General features: G+C 40.9%; 1 protein-coding gene across 7 annotated transcripts in view; it reads right to left on the reverse strand.

Moving 5' to 3' along the window:
• Positions 1-23,840, reverse strand: part of TEAD1 (TEA domain transcription factor 1) — a 305,630-nt gene that overhangs the window by 70,011 nt on the left and 211,779 nt on the right. For 6 of the 7 annotated variants that reach the window (XM_043969521.1, XM_043969523.1, XM_043969519.1 and 3 more), the window contains 2 exons: positions 8,964-9,028; positions 6,311-6,373 (listed from right to left, as the gene is read on the reverse strand). In XM_043969521.1, the coding sequence (XP_043825456.1) occupies positions 6,311-6,373; positions 8,964-9,028 (128 nt within the window). The remainder of the gene's footprint in view (positions 1-6,310; positions 6,374-8,963; positions 9,029-23,840) is intronic. The other variant, XM_043969524.1, reaches the window with a different exon arrangement.

The raw sequence follows: 23,840 nt of genomic DNA on the forward strand, positions 1-23,840 counted from the left end.
TAACCTTGCTGGACCTCGCTCTTGGGAGGGCCCTTAGCCTCATTTTACAGAGAGGAGCTCAATGTTCATAATGTTTATAATCTTGCCAAGGTCACACAAGGAGTAAGTGGCAGACCCTGGGAACTGAACCTAGGTCCTCTGAGACCAGAATCAGTGAAATCCTGCCACATCCCTCGGGTTCAAACCCAGTCTCATTTACAAGCTGTGTCACTGGGGATAGTTAACCTGTGAGCTTCTGCCCCTGTCAGTTAAACAAGGGATGAGAATGTCTCTAGTATCTACCTCAGAGGGTTGTTATGAAGGTCAAATGACATAATATGCTTGAAGTGTTCTGTATACCTTAAATTTAAATAGCATCTAATAATCATAAAGTAGTCCAATTAATGAATAGTTCTTTAAGGTTTATTGGTGAACATTAAGGATGGCTGTGACTTGATCCCTTGTCTAAGAATTCCTCTTGAGTATGAGATGGATGGTGGTTGAGGTTCCTTTGATATCTAACATTTGTGATTCTGAAACAGAACCCCTATATTCTTTTCCTTGACTTTCTTAATATTGTTCTTTACCACAGGCAACAAGGTAGACAGGACCACAAGTTATGTCACAGAAATTCAGACTTGCAAGAGAATTTATAGGTAGAGTTCAAACCATGCCTGCAGCAGGAATCTTCTTTTCCCACAAGTAATCATCCAGCCTCTGCTTAATGACCTCCAATGACAGAGAACTCACTACCTCTCTAAGGCAGCTAACTCACTTGGCTTTTGGACAACCTAAATTGTTAGGAAGTTTTTCCTAATACTGAGTTGTGATCAGTCTCCCTCTCATTTCCACCCATTGGCTCCATTTCTATCCTCTGGAGCAAAGGAAAACAAACCTAATCCCCCTTCCACATGACAACCCTACAAATATTTGAAGACCTGGATCACATCCCTGCTGAATCTTCTCTCCTTGATATAAACACCCCCAGGTTCTGGAAACAATCCTTACATGGCTTTACTTCAAGTCCTTTTATCATCTTGGTCATCACCCTTCTCTGGGTCTACTTCAAATTGTCAATTACCTTCCTAAAACATGGAATACCAGACTGAACGCTATACTGCTCCAGATGTAGCTGGACCAAGGCAGAGCTGAGTGGGACTCTCATCCCCCCATTCTGCACATGTTAAACATCTATTAATGCAGTTGAAAATGATTAACTCTTTTGGCTGACACATCAATCACTTTTGACTCATACTGAGCTTTCAGTCCACTAAAACCCCTGGGCAGTCACCACATGAATCACACCTCCTCCATTTGGTACTTGTGAATTTGATTTTTTTTAACTCAAGTTTAGAACTTTATATATTTATCTCTATTAAATTTCACCTCATTAGATCCACTCATTGTTCCAGCCAGCCTATTACAGGGATCTTTGAAGATCCCTATTTCTTTACCTATTAGAGTTATCACTCACGCTTGCTCGCATGCTCGCTTGCTCCCCCCCCCACTTCCCTCCCTCTTTTTTATCCCCTCCCCCAATATTGTCAGGTTACATGCAAATGTAAAAAATGCTAAGCAGATCAGAACCTAGGATAGAACCCTACAGAACTTCCACTAAAAAAACCCATCCATGAAAAAGCGCTGCTCTGAAGTCAGAAAAATCCCGTCTCTGATATTACTTGTACCATGGGTAGGTGTCCTCCTACATAATAAGAAGTTGGCCTCAATGTGCTGTGATATCTCTTATAGGTCTTGTGGATCTGTGACTTTGTGACTACTCCAGGTGGATCTTTACCTCCTGGTCACTATTTTCTGGTTGTAAAACTGTTGTTTTCCAAATCACACAAATGACTCCTCTATCCTAGTGGCTTTGGAAAGTTCAGTTAATTGTTTGGTTGAATCTGTAGACCACAAGATAGCTTTCTACCTTTTGTTGTTGTTGTTGTTTTGTTTTTTGTATCGAGATTTCCAGCACCTCCTTCTGACTCTTCAGAGAACAGAAGGCATGTCAGAGCAGAACAAAGCACCAGTTGGTATGGACTCCCAGGTATGGATGAACCACTCATTCAAAACAGTGGAAAGAAAGGGAAATGATAGGGAATGAGTGTATACTGAAGAACCCTGGCCCTTTCAGTTATCCATAAACAAAGAATCTCTATGACTTCTAAGTATGCTGAAAAACAAAGAACTTTCATAGCAAACCTCAAGGTCTCATGAACTGGACATGCCTTTGTTAATTCCTGACAACACTGCTATGATACCCTCCTTTAACACCCAGCTTCCCTGATAAGGAGGAACTCTTATTCTGTTGTGGAGTCTGGATTCCTTTATCTCTACAACTCACTCCTGAGTTTTCCTTTTTAACTTCATTTCTTTATTATTTAGAAATTGCTTCCATTGGGAGGTTCTTTTTGTGGGGCTTATCAAAGTCTGCTGTGAAATGGTTTAGTTAGTTGGAATATAGGAACCAGGGGACCAAAGTCTTGGCTTGGATCCTATAACCTGGGTTATTCATGAAGACCTAATTTCCAGGGAAAAAGGAGAGCACTGTAACCAGCTATGAATTCTTGCCACTAGAAACTAAAGAAACGGAATCCAAAAGTATGACTGGATCATGGAATTCATTTCTACAAACGGAAGAGCCAATCTGAGGGCAACTCTAACGATAACGGGTGAGGAAATACCAAAGAAAAAAACAGCTGAACGTATTTGAAATAATTGGAAATACTCATCTATCTCATATGGTTGTATATCTTAAAGCAGCAGTTCTCAAAGTCTAAATGTGGGGGAGGGTCCCCAAGACTTTTGAGGGGATCTTGTGAAGTAAAAAATTACTTTCTTAATAATACTATGATCATATTTAACTGGTAAAATACTCCTTCCTTTCCCCAACTGCATATCAGTGGAAGACCAGATTTTCTTCATATACTTCAACCCAAAAAATTCAAGAGGTTGAAAGCAGAAGGAAGTATGAGAACACAGCTGTCTTCTATTAAAGACATTAAAGAAACTTGCAAAAACATAAAATAATTCCACTCTTCTCAACAACTTCTTTTAGAAAATAGTTGAGGTTTTTTGGGGGGTTTTGTTTTTGTTTTTGTAGGGCACTGAGGGTTACGTGACTTGCCTAGGGTCACACAGCTAGTAAATGTCAAGTGTCTGAGTCCGGATTTGAACTCAGGTCTTCCTGAATACAGGGTCTTCGCCTTATCCACTGCACTACTTAGCTGCCCCCCAAAATTGTTATTTTTAATAAAAAATATAGTGAGTTCGGGTCCGGCCACAGACACTTAACACACACTTACTAGCTGTGTGACCTTGGGCAAGTCACTTAACCCCAATTGCCTCACTTTAAAAAAAAATATATAGTGTTTATCATAACATGTTATGGGTTTATTTTAAATTGATTAATAAACAAATATTTGTAAATTTTATCAGTTTTAATTTCTAGTACTGCAAGCACCAATAGATTTAATCCACTTAAACAAAAGCTCTTTAGAGTCTTCAATAATTTTACAAGTGTAAAGGGGTCCCAAGAACAAAAAGTTTGGAAACTACTTCCTTTTTTTTTTTTGTGGGGGCAATGAGGGTTAAGTGACTTGGCCAGAGTCATATAGCTAGTAAGTGTCAAGTGTCTGAAGCCAGATTTGAATTCAGGTTTTCCTGAATCCAGGGCTGGTATTTTATCCACTGTAACACCTAGCCACCCCCAGAACCACTAACTTAAAAGTACTATATAAATGTGTTGTTGTTGAGAAGTAGTAGTAGTAATAGCAGTGGTGGTGGGTGGTGTATAGTAATACTTATCAACATGGTACTAGCTTCATTTAGTAGATAAATTGTAATGTTTTAGGTTTAAAATGCATTTTGACTCGTAAAATTGGGGCACTGAAGTCTACAACCTATAACAATGTGGCAGTGGGTATTATGTAGGTTATCTCTAGAAAGTTCTCTCCTCAAATGTCAAAATCCTAACCACCTGTCCAGGCCCTCCCGAAACAGATCCTCCTCTCTAAAGCACACTATGAACACCCTAACAAAAGATGACTTTAAGTTTTTTCTGAGCTTTCTATCACTCACAAGTGCTAAGGCACTTATATGCCCTGTTAGAATGTACGAACTTTGAAAGCAGGTTCACCCCTTAGCAGGGTCGAAGTTTTGTGGAGTCTCCCAGCACCAAATACAAAAAGCTCAGATAACACTGGATGAGTAAAACCAAATCCATCTGATACCTGAGGTTAGCTCAAGTCTGCTTAGCCATCCCAAATCAAATCCCAATTCTTCCCATCCCTTCCCTCCTCCCCGATCAAACCAAAGTTTTAGAAACCTGTGAATTTGCTACCTGGAGAGAAACAAGGATTGTAGGAGGAAATGGCTAGTAAGGATGAAGGGGGTGGTTTATTTTATTTCTGAAAGAATTCACAAAGGACATCTACAGAACAAAATCCCATGGTAATGAACCTCTACCCCACACTCCCCACCTCCCCTTCCCTTCCCCTTCCCTCTCTAGAAAGGTTGCTTAAAAAGAAAAACAAGGCAGAAATATAGCTCCCAAATGGGAGAGGCCTGCTTAGACTTTAGCTTTGCTCTATAGAGAGTGAGCATCAAAGAAAGTGCAAAAGCAATCATGACATTTCACGTGGGGAACAGGAATGAAGCATCTCTGAACTATGTGAACATCTCAAATTAGGTGGCTCAGGAACTGAGAGGCCAGTCGCCACGTAGGATGGCCACATCTGTATGTAGGAGAGCACCCCCTTGTTAAAAAGCAGTACCTATAAAGTTGTCTTAATTCTTCAACAACACAGCTGTTCAGCCAGTGCAGCTAAAAAGCCAGCCACCATCAGCCATACATGCTTGCCAGCATGCTGCCCATTGCATATGGAAAACCAAATGCTCAGACCAAGTAGGCCTATGACAAAGCCAGCCTGTTATTTACATAATGAAGTTCCAGGATTCTGGTAAGCATTGACAGGGTTTTCACCACTTAGTACTGTAAAATCACTTTTTTTTTTCCTTTTTAGCTAGAACAAAAACATGATTTGTTTAATTTCTGGGAAAGTCAAAACTCCAAAAAGAGTCTCAGGCAAATAGGTGAAATAGTGGCCAATTGAGATATTTGGATTTGAAAGTAAATTTCTTTCTCCCTATACACTAAAATAAAAAGTCTTTGAATTTCCAAAACAGAACAGCATGTGGGTAATCTGGACCAAAGGCTGCATTCCCCAATGTACGTTCTTAAAGGTCTTATTTTTTCAAAATTTCCAAAAGCTCGATTTTTAAGAAGTGCCCTTTAACAGAACCTTGAAAATGGGGTATTGTATGTTTTGGTGATAGCCTTAGAATTACACATAATGCAGAATGAGACATCTTTTTGGACACAGCCACTGTTACAAGAGTTTTGTTTCCAGTTGGGTTTTAGTTTTGGGGTTTTGGGTTTTTTTTTGGGGGGGGGTGTATTTTAGGGAAAGGTGGGAAGAAGGGAGAGAAAACAGATTTTTGTTAACTGAAAAAAATGTAATTTAAAAAAGAAAGCAAATTAATATGCTGGGTCAAACTGCCAACAGGATTTCAGTAATGAGTCTTCTCAAAATGAAAAACAAATAGAATCTAAAAACATCTGTAAGATTTTTATTTTGAGGAGGGGGAGAGGAAAACACTTGCTTTAAGAGCCATGCATTCCACTTATAATAGCATTAAGTGGAGTAGAGGAAAATTCAGCCTAAGAAATTTAGCCTTGCTCAGTTGAGCTCATTAATAGCCATTTCCTCAAGTACTCTTGAAAAACACTTTCCAAAGCACCAATGAAACTCACAGAGGAACATTGAAAAGAGTCAAATTGGAAATGCCCCTTCCCACCTCCTCCCCACCACCCCCTGCCCCCAAACTGAAAGCATCTCTGTGTGCCCAATCTCTTTGTCTATTGGGGGGACTTAAGGACCCTCGCCAGGCCTGAGGCTGGCTGTTGCACATGAAAGGGTTAAAAAAAATCATGTTTGTGTGCTGAGGAGTTATCAAGACTGAGCTTTACTGTTGCATGTGCCAGTGGTTAGAGAAGAAAAAAATCCCACCAGCCCAACCGCCCAAGAAGGAGAGGCCCAGAGAGTCTGGTGGAGTGTGGAGGCTAGAGGCAGGGAGAGAGATGGGAGGAGGAGAAGAGGACACACACAAAGAAATGTAAACAGCTCTCACATGCGGGAAAAACTAGGTTACCCAGACTGGCCGCCCCAGGCATTCAGCAGTCACCATGGCAAACGGCAAGGGAAAGGCATAGCCAACCACAAGGCCCCAAAGCAAGAAGCAGCAGCAAGCAGCAGCAGCCAGCGCATACCTTCAGCTTGGAATGAAAATCACGAGATTCCTTCTGGCAAGAACCCTGAATGTGACTAGACACCTGCAGGGTAGGGGAAGGGAGGAACAAAGGAAAAGCCTGTAACCATGGAGATGAAAAGCCCCCTACAACTGGGCCAGCCAAACGTACCTTAATGGCGGCTTGAATTTCCCGAACTTTCTTTCTTGCTAAGACCTGTATATGACTAGACACCTACATTGTTCAGGTTTATGGAGGGGGAAAAAACAAAAAACAAAAACAAAAAACAAACAAAAAAGGAAATCAAAGATAAGGTCGCTGCTCCCAGTGGGGTGGGGGTGGAGATGGGGCGGGTTGGGGTAGGGGTTGGGGGGGGGGGGGAGCGGTCCACGGGTGGGACAGGAGGGGGCAGGTGGGGGAGGTTATTTGCGACTTGACAAAGCTTTGTTGTTAGGGAGACATTCCCAGGCAGACATCAAGCTCCCAGCACTGCTCTTAGGCACTAAACATCACTGGCTCATCACTGCAGTGACTTGGTTCAGGATAAAAGTTGGATCTGATCAGAGTTTGCCCCTCAAGCAAGAAAATGAAAGACTTGCTGAGAAACTCACTTGGTTTTGTTTTAAAAGAGGAGGTTTAAGGATAACAACAATAATACTGACAATTGGTGGTGGGTGGTGGAGGTGATAATGAAGGTTGTGTGGTTCTCCCCAAAATCAGGGGGAGGAGAACCCCTTGTTGCTCAGGAGAGATTCATTCTGCCTGAGACTGGGGTGGGGGCAGGAGGGGAGGGTTGATCCTATGAATGAAAAGCTTTGAATTCTGTGGCAAATGTTAAAATAATACGGACATTGTAAATGAGATCTCCAGAGGAATGGCAATAACTCAGCTAGTCAGGCATTTTGGGCCCTTATAATATCTTTAATCCTTCTACTATTTAGGTATTGATTCTGTGCCAAGTGTATTTGCATATTATTACAAAGCTAAATGTGTGAATCCAGGCCAGAATTGATCCAGTTAAAAATGGTGATGATAAAGACCACATGAATTTGCCATAACAAACGATTGTTGTGAGATTATCAGGCCCATTGGTACCTTACAAAAAAAAATCCCCAGACCACCTGAGTGTCGAAAAGATGCCAGGTTTCTGGGACAAAACGACTGCTTTACAAATATATTTGGGACTTATTGGGTAGCCTTCTGTAGATTTTTAAGCATCCCCAGTGAAGGGGGGCAGGAGAATAACCAGATTTTATCGATATGTTAAAACAAAAGCAATTTTCAGAAGTCTGGGACCCACCCCAATTCAATCTTTTCATTATAATGGAGTTAGTGGGGCTAGAGGTCATACACACATCAGCCATTGAAAGCTGAGGATGTCAAACACAGGAACAGTCTCACTTCAGATATCATCGACCTATTTAAAAACAGGCTCCATAAATGCCTTTAAAACAACCCGATTTTACCTTCCATTTCAAGTGAGTTTTGAATCTGTTCTTTGTTCCTTTCCTAAGCACAAGGAAGATTGAGGGTATCCTACTTCTCCCCCCAACTCAACTCCCCCATGCCCTTTCCTCTGGTCTTCTCATTCTTGTTCTTAGGAAGTCTCTTAATTGGTAGGGGGGAGACATGCCAGGGGAAAAACATCACCCACACAGACAATGGCTTGCCTATGTGCGCTGGCACGAGGCCACCTTGTGTGCTGACTCAGCATCACTTTTCACACATGGAGCATGCTTGGGTAAAAGCCTCTTCACCATCATAAACAGTAATGAAAGCAACTCATTGGTAAAACAGAGAAATGGAGTCTGTTGCTCAAGTTTAAAGGGGAAACAATCCCAATGGATTTCTTTAAAAAAAAAAAAAAGCTGATGCCAGGTTAACCAGCACAATGCAAAGAGCTGTTTTTCCCTCCAGGACTGTTCATTTATCAGCTTGCTCAAAGAGTTAGATATTAAGTAATCTGTTAAATGTGATAGAACTCATCTCAGCTTCGAAAAGTAAAATAAAACCTAAGTCTGGTCAGAGACTTAGGGGCTATTCTATAGATGAAAGAAAGGGGGAAGCAAAGGGTTAAACAAGCCTGCAAAAGAGGCATGAACAAAAAAACTCCTGACACCACTTTGTACTGGGTCATTTAAGGGATAACTTCATTTCAATCACTGTTACTAGGGACAAAAAGATTAGTACGTTTCAGTTCCCTGGTTACCTAAATCATCATTCCAGTCTATGTTTATGTCAATGCCCAAGGCAGGCAAGTATTGAAATGATGATTGATGGAAAATCACTGGAGGATTTTTACATGTACATCACCTTGAAATTTATTTTGTTTGCAAGTACATGTGCACCTCAACTTTTTCTAAAATGACTGCTGATGTACGGTTTGGGGAAGAAATGAGAGAAATCATACAGATTCTAGGAGTACTTCCCGTATCATCTTCTGCAGCACATTTTCCTCCATACTGGGTGCAATAGCTGCATGTGCCAATGGGTCACTGAAATGATGAACAGCAAAATCCAAGGCCATTTAAAACTAACATACTGAGATCTATGATAGGGGAGGGGCTCAACTTGGGAGCTCCTAAAAGTCTAAGCGCAGACAGCCACTGCAGCCAAAATGCCTCTTGGGGTCATCATTCGCTGACATGCACAATTTCCAGTGGTAATATTTTACCTGTTTCCTGGTCCGCGTCTTCCCTGTTCTGAGTTTGATGTATCTTGCTATTAATTCATTCCTACCTGAAACAAAGAATATTGCACAATAAGAATTAATTAAGGGTGAATATCAGAGCTACTAAAAACTCTGAAGACAACCAATGATCGATCACCTATTACAAAGTTTACCCATTCTTGGAAGCTAAAAGCTGACAAAGAATTTGGGAAGAAGGAGTTGGCATAGGAGGACGAAAACTACAAATTTCCATTATCACTTGCTATTCATAATGCAAAATTAAGTACTATGATATAGTTTCTGTGTGAGTTTTCACTTGTAGAACCAACATAGTTTTCATCAATGAAAGTTCTCTGAGCACTGCTTGCTCAGCCACATAGCATGTCCAAAATGATCTAATTCTAAAGTTAGAAGGGACCCTGACAGGCATGTGGCCTAGAAGGAAAAAATCCTGAAACAATGGAAACAAATCTGGAGTCCAAGAACCTGGGTTCCAATCCTGCTTCTGACAATCACTGTGTGGCCTTGGACAAATGAATCAACCTACCTTGACCTCAGTTTCCTCTTCTATAAAGTGAAGGGGTGGGTCCAGAAGGATTCTGGGATCCCTTCCTGCTCTAGGTCTATGATACAATGATGAGACAAAATAAAACCTGGTCGGGACAATGCCAGGATCTCAAAAAGCACTGAGTGGGGTCCATTCTGATAACATGATTAATATAGGCTTGCAAATGAATTAAGACAGTGCTGCTTCTTCTGAGATTGAACGTGACAACTGCTTTTGTTTACTCCTCCCCCCTAGCCCCACTAAAACTAGAAAGCAATTACAAAACCCCTCTCAGACCTACTTCTCTTACTTAAATCAAGCCTCACATAACAGAAGATCCTTGTTCAGAATCAACATTGTCACACAACTGCCATCAAAATGTGTCTGTGATCATGGATGACATGAGCCCCTTCAGAAGCCTAAGAGAGGTGCCAGTGCCAAATGGAGAGCTCATACTTCAACAGGAGAAGGTATGAAGTCATCAAAAAATCCCCCCCCCCAATTTGGTAAAGAACTTTTTTTTTTCACTTGCTGTTTGTCCATATAAATGCACCAAGGGAAGAAATATCTTTGCATATTGTCCATTGCGTGGGAGCAATGTTTATCCCAGAGAAAACATGATCATGCAACTATTTCATCCTGGTATTTCCTAAGGCCCAAAGCTGCTCTGGTACTGCCCACCTACTCAACCATACCACCTGCTCAGTAAACTTTCTATCAAATTAGATACATTTAACCGGGTAGAGAACCTCTATGAAGCAACTTTTGGACTTGCTTCTAGAAGAAAAAAAAATGCTTTCCTCACTTCTGATCTTGCTCACTTTTCTTAATATAAGGAATAATATAAGAGCTGAGAACAAGAAGCCCAAGGGGTGCAAATGACTTGTTCATGGTCTTAGTGTGTTATACTGGAGAAAAGGAAGAATAAGGGAGGGCAAGCTAAATGATGATAAAGATACTAGTATATGAAAGTGTAAAACCACAGTCTTCATCCTGCATTGACAGCTCTCATTTTCCTTCCCATTTATCAGTGGGGAATCATCCTTTTTTGACGGTCAAGTGAAAATAAAGCATTGTTATGAAATCTGGGTTCCCTAGAACTTGGGTGTTTGAGAAATGGGATGAAAATGGCTGTCCCATAGAAAACGATAAGAATCAAAAGTGACAGCCTAGACACTTAGGTGATGCTAAATCCTGGACCAACTAACACAAATTAAATTTACCTTCCACCGAAACTACATCTACAAATCAGTGAGATCTCTCTCTCTCTGTCTCTCTCTCTCTCTCTCTCTGTCTCTCTCTCTCTCTTTCACAGTGGTTGAGCACCATTTTCCTCAGGCACCTTTGAGAGACTATTGCTCAGAGGAAGACACAATTACATTTTTTTTTGGTGAGGCAGTTGGAGTTAAGTGACTTGCCCAAAGTCACACAGCTAGTAAGTGTTAAGTGTCTGAGGTCGAATTTGAACTCAGGTCCTCCTGAATCCAGGGCCAGTGTGCTATGTACTGCACCACCTAGCTGCCCCCAACACAATTACATTTTAAAGAACTTCCGGAAGAGGTGGTGGTATGGAGAAGAGGTAGCATTTAAAGAACTGCCATCTCTTCCTAAATTTCAGTCTTCTTTTAGTTTACTGACTTCTACTGACCCTACAATCCAGCTACACTGGCTTAACATGCTTTTCCATCTCCCTTCTCCAAAGCCCTTTCCACAGCAGCACCGCCCCCCCCCCACACACACACACACCTGGAATATTTTACCTCCTCCTTTGTTTCTTATACAATCCCAGGCAAGACTCAGCTCAAACACCATCTTTGACTTTAGACACCCAATTCCCTCATTCCCCTCAGATACTAAAGCCTTCCCCTCCCAAGATTAACTTCCATCTACTCTCTAGAAATCAGATAGATACTTAGTTATTTTCATATTGCCTCCCCACCCCACCCCCCATCCCAATCCCACAAGATTATAAACTCCTTGAGGGCATTGTTTTTTATTTAAATTTTTTGCCCCCCCCCCCCAAAATGTATTCCCAGCAGTTAACACAATGCCTGACACAGTAATTGCTGAATAAATGCTTGCAGATTCATTGAAATGGTTTAAGGTATAAACCGGCACCAAAGCTGAAGGTCACTTTCCCTTTCTTACACTTCAGATCCCATGGAATTATAGTCCAAATGTAAGAATCTACTCAAAGAGGGGCAGCTAGGTGGCGCAGTGGATAGAGCACCAGCCCTGGAGTCAGGAGGACCTGAGTTCAAATCCGACCTCGGACACTTAACAAATACTAGCTGTGTGACCCTAGGCAAGTCACTTAACCCCCTCCAAAAAAAAAAAAAAAAAAAGAATCTACTCGAAGAGAAAAGAAAACCTGCCACTACTCCTCTCTCAGTTCTGAAAAGACACTGGGAAATCAGTGGATTAAGAACCTTAGTCACTCAGAGAATTCCTGCTCTTTCCTTTACACCCATCTTAACAAATCTATCTTCTACCCTAAAATTATAAGCCTAGTCTTATATTTTACTTATTACTGTATGGTTGGTAATATTACTGTATTACCAAAAGGAGAAAAAAGGGCTGCCTACTTATAGGCCTTGCATCTTCTGTTTTATTGTCAGAACTCACTCTTGAGGCAGATTACTTTACTCTAAGCCCACTCCCCAGCTCTGTAGGGCATTTGGCAACATGTGCTACAAAAAGTTATAAAACGAATAAAACAAAAAGTTGACAGTTCTTTACTCTGGAAACATGAAATACATAACAATGGGAAAGATAGCTCTAGAGGCAAACAAGGATAAGTTTCATGGTGCCCCTCAGAAGGCTATTCTAATCTCACTCAAAGTCCTTCAATGAGAGTTTCAAGGGGACCGATGTAAATCATTTGGCAAAAATACACCTGGGGATCCGGTAACTATCTCCCTAACATTCTTCTCCAAGCTCAGAGATGTCATGTTACTTTCCAGAAATATTATTCAACCAAGGAACATCTAGGGCCTGCTACATTTTATCTAGGTCTCCAATGGCAAGCTAAATTAAAAACTGAAACAAATAACATGGGCCAAAGCAGAGATGTACTCCATTTTTTGAAGAATGGCTCCTTTCCCTCCTTTTGGTTGATTTCTTGTTGTCTAGCCTGAACCATAGTCAAAGTTTTTCTTGCCCCATCCTACCTCTCAATGGCATTGGAAAAGCTACCTTAAAAGGAGGAAGGCTTCCATTTAGGCACAGGTGTGGTACCCACCTGACTTACTGTATCAGGACTTACACCAAGGATTGGTCTTACTCTCCAGTCAAAGGAAAAGAATTGGGAGCCGATGAGTATCTGAGAAACTTTCTGGGAACATCACTCTATTTCTATGGAAAACAGCTTCAATGGAACCCAAATTAAAAAAAAAAAAAGAATGTTGAAAACTGTTTTGATATATAATTGGGGGAAATATTATTCACAAAAAGAAAGAAAATGGCTTCACTCAAATTTTCCTTTTTCACTTTCTTAGTGTTCCCTGTAATAACACAGAACTTCAATCTGATGCCAACTATTTGCAATCTGCTTTAAAAGTCTGGTGATGGCAGGCCTGGTTCTGCTAGGATGATCTAATCACCAGGACTAAAAGGTAAAAGCTGGAAGAGTCTGTTTAAGCAGCCTCCACCCTACAGTAGGATTTTACTGTTTGCCTTTTCCTGTGTTGTCAAGAAAGGTGATGAGCAATGAGAGAATCCCAAGAAGCTCTGGATTTCCTATTGTTCCACCTGAGTCTAGTTCATGGGCTTGTCTTGTCTTGTTTTTTCTTAGGAAGGTAAAGGAGACTGAATGTATCTTTTTTTCTTTTTTTAACATAAAGGATATCCATTTCCCATGCTAAGGGCCATGATGGATCACATCAATGAACAAAATCCACAGTAATCCCTAGCCCTTAAGCATTAATCTACTTCTTCCTTTCAAATGCCTTTTACTACAACTTTTCCCAGTTATGAACAGTTACAGATGTGGAAATTCTATTGCCTACCCTGTAGTAATGTGTCGAATGAGGCAGGTATTAGGTGGGAAGCAGGATCAAGAAGCCAGGATAATCTACAGACAAGCACATCAGTTCTTGAACAATTAAAAGCTGGCTCATCTTTTCTGTACCTAGGTTGCACAGTGAGTTGACTGCCAGGCTCATCTTCCTGAGTTCAAATCTGGCTTCAGACACTTAGTAGCTGTATGCCACTAGGCAAGTCAACTCAACCCTGTTTACCTCAGTTTCCTAATTTATAAAATAAGCTGGAGAAGGAAATGGCAAACCACTCCATTATCTGTGCCAAGAAAACCCCAAATGGGGTCAGGGAGAGTCAACCACAACCGAAATAATAACAAAAACAATCATCTCTCACAGTAGCTCTCCTGATAAGTTGTAGGACTCTTTATCTCCACCAGGAAATGGATGGGAAGTGACTTCACCAATATTACACAGAAAAACACTGACATAACCACCAGATATGGACACCCAATTTCAGGAAAGTTAACTTCAAAAAACTAGCCCTACCTTCCCATTAATCACTTTTAAGACAGAGTTGTTGTCAGGTGCCTTCATGTACTATAGTAATTTCTCCCAAGTTTAGAAATATCCTTAGCCCTGGAGCCAGCAACATTTTAAGGGGTAAAAGCTGGTTTTGGTGAAAATAATCTGTTAATATTCTGAAGAACTACAACACATGCATACACATTTCTTTTATTTTTAAATAAATTATTACTGACTCATTTTTCCATTGTTCGAATTTCACTTTATAGCTACCTGACCCTCCCAGAATTTTAAAAATAGAAAAAAATCCAATCAGCAAAAGCTATCAATACATTAAAAAAATCCTGCAATATTACACCCCTAAGGAAAACTCTCATCACCACCTCTGCAAAAGAGTTGGAGGATGTATCTTCTTTGTTTTTTGTTTGTTTGTTTGAGGTTTTTTTGTGGGGCAATGGGGATTAAGTGACTTGCCCCGGGTCACACAGTTAGTAAGTGTCAAGTGTCCGAGGCCGGATTTGAACTCAGGTACTCCTGAATCCAGGGCCGGTGCTTTATCCACTGTGCCACCTAGCTACCCCCTATCTTCTCAATATATCTTTCTAATTGATGCCAGAAAAAGTTCTGCCAAATATGTTTATCCTGGTTTACACATTAATGTACTCATGCCAAACACCTTAATGAAATGAAATGCTGACTTGCCTCTCTAAAAGCTGATGCTGGAGTCAGGAGGACCTGAGTTCAAATCCGGCCTCAGACACTTGACACTTACTACCTGTGTGACCCTGGGCAACTCACTTAACCCCAATTGCCTCCCCCCAAAATAAATAATAATAATAATAAATAAAAATAAAAGCTGATGCTAAGGTTCTATTCAAAGACAGCATGAAGCAGAAGTGATGCTCATGTCTGAAAAGTAAGCAAGGAAGGTGGGAGGTGTGGTAGGTTCTCCCCACCCAAACAGGAAAGACACAAATCTGGTTTAGCTTTGCATAGATGGGCTCATCACCAGAGGGCTGACTGGCTGCCTACTCGACAGGGAGGACTTTTTTCCAACCATAGAAACCCATGAAATTGGCTACTTAAACATGAAGGGTTGGTGGATCTACATCCACGTGGGTATCCTCTGCACCCGTAAAACCAGTACCAATAATAAGTGTCTTTGGATAAATAAATAAATAAATAAAGCCCTTGGATCTCCCCAGACTTCATTCATATTATCGCCCCACCTCCACTCCCAACCCAGAACCCTCCATTGCAGCCAGACTACATTCTTACTGGAGCCCTCACCATGTCAGGGATGCCCTTCCTTTCTCATCTGGATCTCTTAGAAGATCTAGCTTCCATCGATGCTTTGTGCAAGTACCATCACCCACACAGTCTTTCTCATTTCACTGGAGAGTGCACATTCACACCCACACCCACACCCACATATCCAATTGATAAGTGCTCTCCTCCCTCAAATTGTTAGGGATTTGCTTAGTATATATTTTGAACTGACTACTTTGAGTGTTTTTTCCCCAAGTAGAATAAAACCCCATTGAGAGAAGAGACTGTTTCATTTAGAACTTTGTACACCCAATATTTAAGCACAGGGTCTAGCCCACAGAAGTGGCTTTATAAAGACTTGTTTAATTTGACCAGTCACAAAATGATATCAGCCTTTAGGACAAAAGCACACTTTCCCCATTATGTAGTTGCCTGTGGGCAAATTAGAGGGGGCAATATGGTGTAGTGAGTGGAAAGTGTATACACACACATACATACACGCATATAAAAAGACAAGTATATGTTTTGCATACTGAGGACTTGAGTTCAAATCTTGCAGCTGCTTCTTGCTACCTTCGGCTCTTGGACAATTCTTTCTCGAGGCTTCAGTTTCCTCTTATGTAAAGCGAAGGAGTTGGACCAGATTATGTTTGAGACACTTTCCACTTAGGCCCTTCAATCCGAAATTTTGAAGAATTTCAAGATTATAAACTGATAAATACTTTTCAGATCCTTTATAGACAGTATAGCTCATTAGAATTTACAAAATAAATTTCACATCTCTCAATGTATTAAAAAAAACAACAAGACCTACCATGAGTTAGATGATAAAATCTATTGAGGAAGTTAAGTGGTGCAGTTGATGGACCCTTGATTTTAGAATCAGGAAGTCCTGAGTTCAAATCCAGTTTCAGTCACTTACTAGTCATATGATCCTGAATAAGTCACTTAACTCTGCCTTAGTTTCATCATCCCTAAAATGGGGAAATAAAATGGGAAGGTAAACCTAAACTCCACTGGAAACAGGTAATCACATCACTTCCTCTGTCTGGCTCTCTTTCTTTATCTGTCACATATGAATGGTTTTAATGATCTAGCCCCACCCCCTCCCCCCTTCCAGCCATAAAATTCTAGGAATTCTAGGATTTAAATGGTCCACAAGGCTCCCTAAGCACTGCCCAGGAGGTCTAATAAGTAAACGTCCTTCATCACATATAATGTGATACAATATTGGGTGGTGGTGGTTTTTTTCCTTCTCTTCTTAACAATGAACATATGCAAACAGAAGAGAAGACAAAGGACTCATCACTAGTTTCTAATGCATCCTGAATGACCACAAAACCCACCTGACAAAGAAGAGACTGCTTTGGAAGGGAGTATAACAAAGGCAGGCTGACAGAACAGAGGAGAGCCGGCTTCTTTCAATGGGCTGGCTGTGTTCGGCACAGCCAGAAGGTTGGTGGAAGTTGTTGTGGGAACGGGCCTAGGCTTCAAGGTCATGTTTGAGATGCAGCAAATGGTAGGGTCTGTGGCTAGAAATTGTAACTCAGACATGTTCCATGTGGACAAGCAAAGAGCCACTTTATAATTCAATAGAGGCACAAAGCCACAAGGAAAGGGGGCAGCAGGGGCCACATCCTCTTGCTAGCCGCCCAAGTGTTGACTGCACACCAACATTTAAGCCTGCTCTGATCCAGGTCTATACCTTGAGCCGAATAAGCCCTCTGATTCCCCCTTCTGTCCTCCTGTCCCCTCCATCGCATCACTGATGTGATCGAACTCCCTCTATTTTCAGGCTAACAAACAATTAGATTCTGGAGGTGAACTAATGCTTTTCACTTGTCAAAGGCATAGACTGACCTTTGTCTTGGAATACCCAATACTTAACTCAGTGAATAGAGTCATGAGCTGGCATTCTGGAATATCTAAGTTTAAATCCAGTCTCAGACACTACCTGTGTGCCCCATGGCAAGTTGCTTAACTTGTCCATGCCTCAGTTTCCTCCTCTATAAGATGGGGATAATAAAAAGAACCTACCTCACAAGGCCCTGTGAAGATCAAATGAGACAAAATGTATGCAAAGTATTTTACAAACCTTAAAGCAGTCTAGAAAGGATTTAACTATTATTGCTATTGTTACAAATACTCATTGAGTATGCTTTTCAGAACTCCAAAGACCAATATTATCAAACATATAAAACCACTTCAGATGGTTATGTTAAGTCTCAGTATCAAGATGTCAAAATATATTTCAATCCCAGTTTTGGAGGGTGTGGTGTGTGTGTGTGTGTGTGTGTGTGTGTAGTGATAAGTGATAGAACTCCAGAATGTGAAATCTAATTATTAAATTAAAATGACCAAGTAAAAAACAGACAAGCTTGCTGAGTGCATTGAAGATGAATCTTTACCTTGGCATGCTTGTGGATTCAGGTACCAATGCTAAAAAGGTTAGGTTTTTCATTCATGATAAAAAAAATCAGCCATAGTGTCCATCACCCAAGGTACTTGCCCTAAATTATGGACAATCAATAGGATAAGGGAAGTTGGGTCAGTCATTCATGGAACATTTACTGAGTACTTATGATATACACACATAAGCTAAGTGATTCAATAAAGACCAGGTCTTGGCCACAACCTCAAGGGCTTCGCAGTCTCATGAATGACTGACTGACAGAGAGGGATAATGCCACAAGCAGGGCAGAATGTTCTAGGACAAGAGTAGCAAAGAGGTGATATATGGCAGGTAGAATTCAAAACCAGAGTGTCACTGAAGCCCCTTGCAGACAGTCACAGAATGCTACATTGTCTTTTTTTTTTAAATCTTCAGTTACATCTTTTGTCTTTTTCATCTAGTAATGGTGGGCTTGGCACATGAAGATCACTGAATGACTGACCCAGTGATGCCTTCTCACCCAGAAAAGTTCTAGACCCTAACATTTACGCTAATCCCTAATAATCAAGGCTATGAGGCAGTATAGTGAGGAGCATAGAGTGGTGATGTCAAGATGATTCTTGCAAATTCTTCTGATATGTATTAGCTATGTGACCATAGCTTAAAATTGCATTGAGACTTTTGGGACAGCCAGCATAAAGGTCAACTACGAACAGTGATATGGTATTCAGCCTAATATCACAGAGCATTTAATATTTTAAAAAAACTGAAAAAAAAAATGGGTTACAGGAGAGTTATCCAGGGGTTTGCTTTATAATATATCTGGGTCTTATGAGGGGCAACTAGGGTTCTGTATTAACAGGGAGAGGCAGTCACCATTCTTTTATTTAGATAAGGAGATCTGAGGAAGATTAACAAAGGAATGCTAACAGAGAACCACTGATTCATTTCTAGTTATCAGAATGTAATGAATTCTGTATCTCCAATATCATTTATACAAACAAAAACAAAACCCCAAACCCTGTAAGACAATTACTGCCAGGTAAGCTTTAAATAAGTCTCTATTAAGGTGTAAATTTTCCAACAGCCCCTCCTCCTTCCCTAGTCTGGGGAAATTCAACAATGGGATAGATGTCACCATATAAATGAATGTAATATTTATTAGAATTTCACTCTTAGGGGGCAGCTAAGTGGTGAAGCAGATAAAGCACCAGCCCTGGATTCAGGAGGACCTGAGTTCAAATCTGGCTTCAGACAATTGACACTTACTAGCTGTGTGACCCTGGGCAAGTCACTTAACCCTCACTGCCATGCAAAGGAAAAAAAAAACCTACACAGTAGGAGAATTTCATTCTTGCATCTTGAAACAAATATTCTAGATTAGTTAAACAGCTTTCTACCATTGTGTGTGTGTGTGTGTGTGTGTTTTCAGGAAGGCAAGGGTTGGGGAGAGATGCTGAGGAAATCAACAGAACAAACTTCCCAGATGCTTTACTCTTTAGAAAGATAGCATGAATTGGGGGCAGCTAGGTGGTGCAGTGGATAAAGCACTGGCCCTGAATTTAGGAGGACCTGAGTTCAAATCCACATCAGACTCTTGACACTTACTAGCTGTGTGACCCTGGGCAAGCCACTTAATCTGCATTGCCCCCCACCCCACAAAGAAGATAGCATAAGCTAAAATCACATTTCCAGCAAAGAATGCTCTCAGGGAAATTTGGTTGACTATAAGAATGCATGAGAATTTGGTCCATAACTCTCTAAAAGTCTAATAACAATAACAAATAATAGGACCTAAAATTCATATAATACCTACCATATTTATATAATACCTAACAGCCAGGCATTATGCTAAGCACTTTACAATTATCTCATTTTATCTTCACAACACCTCATGATCCCCATTATATAATTGAGGAAACTGAGGCAAAGAAAGGGCAAGTGACTTGCCCAAGGCCACAGAGCTAGTTGTTTGAGGTCCAGCTTTTACCTCGAGTTGTCCTGACTCCAAGCACTATGAGCTATGATGCCACCTAGCCGCAGTACCCTGGCTCTGCCAATGACTGTGTGCCCTCAGGAAAGTCACTTCAGTGTCTTAGTGTATAAAATAATGGGACCAACTTTAAATGATCACTGAGGACCCTTCCAGCTTTACTTCTATGATATTATGAACTCTCAGCAGCCCTCTGCTCTGCTCCAGTTATTTTCCACTATGGTGCCCACCAAACACTGAAGATTAGTATTGAGGATTATCAGAAATGCTGTTTTCAGGAGTTTTCCAGTTGGTTAAAGCCATAGCCCCATCTCAAATGTCATTTTAGCCATCTGTCTTCTTCTCTTCCCTTTTTTCCAAACAAACAAAAAGGAGTGCTTTGAAAGAAATGGTATTAATTAAATAAAAAAGAAGAAAAACTAGCTCCAGGCAGGCACAATATTCTTTCAATTCAAAGTTGCAGTTACAAATATATCTGAAAACTAGGGGTTCTGATTCTTCCTCTAGCCCCACTTCTCTCAAAATAAATAATTTACTGAGTGTTGTCATTTCTATCTTTGATACCTCTTCTGTTTGTCTTCTCCCTTCCATTCCCACAACCATCACCTTAGTATAGGCCTTCATCAGAGCCTAGCCAGATAATTGACCAAAAGATCTCCCATCCACTCCATTTCAATCCATCCTTAATGCTGCCAATCTTTTTTTCTTATGAATAAATCTGATTCCTCCTTTCTACTTCCTGCTAGGTAAATTTCAGATTCTTCTGCCTAATATTCCAGGTCGTACACAATTCTGTGTGAACACGGGACCCCAATCCCTGCTACCCATAACACCTCTGTTCTTTTCAACACATATGCCTTTTTAAAAAAATGCTGTTGGGTCAACCTGGACTATGTCCCTTCCCTAATACTGACCTATTAGATGTCTAGACATTCAGTTGTCATTGCTCTCACATGTCATGTGAAATGCTAATTCAAATCCCATCTCTTCTAGGAAGATTCCCCTCTGTACCTCTCCATGTATCACTTAGACCTTTGGTCTACAATGTTTAACTAGACTTTTGACTTGCCCAGGGCAACACAACTAATAAGTGTCCAAGGTCAGATCTGAAACAACGAAGGTGAGTCTTCCTGACTCCAGGCCCATCATTCTATCTACTGTGCCACCCAACTGCCCCTTACAAGAAGGCTTTCCTCCAAAATAAATAGGAATATTATACATACACACACACACACCCAAACATATATATCCTTTTAAGTGAAGGAGGGGGATGAATAGAGAAATGGACATACGTATATGGACAATATCTGTCTCCACCCCACCCCACCCCACCACTTCTTCTCTGGTCCTTTATGACTAGCCAGGCACATCCTTTTTCTGCCCATGACTGTCCTTGATGATATTTTTCTTCCACTTGTCACTTGCAAGTCATCTTCATAGCATGAATCTTTTCATTTCCCTTGGGGTCTACTACAATTCTGCTCAGTCAGCTGCATGTTACAATGTGAGGTTAAAAAAAGATCCTCAAAAATATGTTTAACATGATTGTACATACATAACCTATATCAGATCAGTTGCTGTCTTGGAAAGGGCAGAGGGAGAAGGGAAAGAGGAAGAAAAATTTGGAATTCAAAAGACTTACAAAAATGATTGTTGGGGGCAGCTAGGTGGTGCAGTGGATAGAGCACTGGCCCTGGAGTCAGGAGGACCCGAGTTCAAATCCTGCCTCAGGCACATAACACTTACTAGTTGTGTGACCCTGGGCAAGTCACTTAACCCCAACTGCCTCACACTCACACACACAAAAAAAGATTGTTGAAAATGATCTTTACAACTAAGTGGGGGAAAAAATAAAATAAAATACCACTTAGATATTAAAAAACAAAAAACCCTGATCCTCAACAATGGCACCTGACCCACTGTCAGGATGACAGCTTCAGAAGTAGACAGGATCTTTAAGGTCATTGAGTCCAAGCCCTTGCAGCTATTCACCTTACAGATGGACTCAAGGATTCACAAGCAATAAGTTGTACCTGGATTTGAACCCATGACCCCAAGTTATAAAGCCAACAAGAGTCTTTCCTTTTGAGTTCACATGGATGACAGTGAGGAGCCCCTTGTAGTCTTCTAGGGCTCGATGCAATAAGCAAAATGTCATCTGCAAACAGGATCACCTGTAAGCAATCACCCTTAAGAGGCAATCTGTCTCCTGTATTATTAGCTTTGGGGAGGAAATAGAATTGTCCAAAATCCAGAATGGTCTGCTTCATCAAGGGATATGTTAATTGTTACGAGAGGTCCTCAAGTGAAGAGCGGATGACCATCTCTCAAAGACAAAGGGTTTTCCATTTGAAGTTTTTGGAGATATTGCAGGGGGAATACAAAAGGGGGGGGAACCACATCTTTCTCTGAAACGCTTTATATTTTATTTTAAGCATTTTAAAAAACCAAAAGTTATTCTGATAAAGCATCCATAGGTTTCATCAGAAACTAACATAGCATCAAAAAGGTTAAGAACTGCTATTGGAGATAGTATTTCTCCTTTGGGTCCATATTGGATCCGACAATTTCATTTCTCTGATGCCATGAAGCATGCCAGGCTGTCTACCTTCCAGCTATGTGATGCTGGACAAATTCCTTAATCTTTCAGTTTCCTCTGTCTTGGAATATCTTCCTATACCACCTTCCATGGCCACATTATGCTACAGGTTAATCTAAGTAAAGTTGGAATAGCATCATCAACTTACAGTGGGATGGTGACTGGGAGGTCATCTAGTACAATCCCCTCATTTTACAGTTGAGGAAACTGGGGCTCAAAGTGGAGGAAGGACTTGTCCAGGGACATGTCTTGTCAGACAGGTAATATGTGGCAAAGGCAGAATTTGAACCCAGGTCCTTTGACCTCAACTCCATGGCCTTCTTTCCACTATGCCAATGCTACATCATCTATAAAGACTAAAAACCATAAAATCTGAAACAATAGATGATAACTGAGGCAAGAAGGCTGAATGAGAAGGCAGAATGAAATGGCATTAAGAAGGTTACAAAAGAAAGGATCTGGGGGGCAGCTATGTGGCACAGTGGATAAATCACCAACCCTGGATTCAGGAGGACCTGAGTTCAAATCCAGCCTCAGACACTTGCTAGCTGTGTGACCCTGGGCAAGTCACTTAACCCTCATTACCCAGAATTTTTTTTTTTTAAAGCAAGAGGGTAGTATATCAGTTCTCTTTTATAGAGACATCCAGTGGTGCAGTGGCTAGAACAGTGAGTCAGGCATCAGGAAGACCTGAGTTGTAACCCTGGGCAAGTCATTTAACCCTCACTGAAAAAAAAAGGATCTGGATGCTAGTCAGGGCTCTGTAATGAGTTCACTCTGGCAAGTCAATAACTTTTCTGAGGCTCCTCACTTTCTTCTTCTGTAAAATGAAGACATTCGACAAGGCAACTTCTGCGGTCACTTCCGGCTCTATAAGAAAAGCCCTTTGTAACTGTGGAAAATGGGGTCAGAAAACTTTCAGATCACTGATAATATATACCCAGCTTTGATTGGGTGACATCATTATGCTTAAAGGAAAATTATAGACATTCTTGGCTTCAAATTCACAGGATTCCAAGATACGCCAAAAGGGGCTACATTATAACCAATTCTGCTGAAGGAGTAGCCTAGATTATGTGGACACTCCACAGTAAAGAAGTCATTTCACCCTTTCTTTTCATTGTCCATTAAAGTAGTTGTATATTTTATATACGAAATTATAATTTGTAAATGGAAAGCCAATATGGGATTTCCAGTGACCATTTCATGGATGGGTAGGAGAGAAGAAGTGAAATATTAGTACAAGTGAAGTTTTGAGACTATGGAAGATGACTGGTGCCTAAAACATTGATCCTGGAAGTCTGGGAAGGATTCTGAAGGGATAACACCTCTGAAGAGAAAACTGGCTGGCAATGAGGGCAAAGAAGAGCCTGGGAGAGTCTGCTTCCAAGGCAACAAGGTGGCAGCAAAGTAAGGCCCAGAGGCTAGACAGAAGTAAAGGGATAGGCCTACCCACCATTGATTCTTTAGCCAGATCGGGGACATATTAAAGCAAAATTATTTCTTTGAATCACTAGAGTCACGTCCTTTTGAAAACTCCAACTTTTATGTGTGGTACATTACAGGGAATGAGATGGG

Source organism: Dromiciops gliroides, chromosome 6 (assembly GCF_019393635.1).
Source record: "Dromiciops gliroides isolate mDroGli1 chromosome 6, mDroGli1.pri, whole genome shotgun sequence".
NCBI lineage: Eukaryota > Metazoa > Chordata > Mammalia > Microbiotheria > Microbiotheriidae > Dromiciops > Dromiciops gliroides.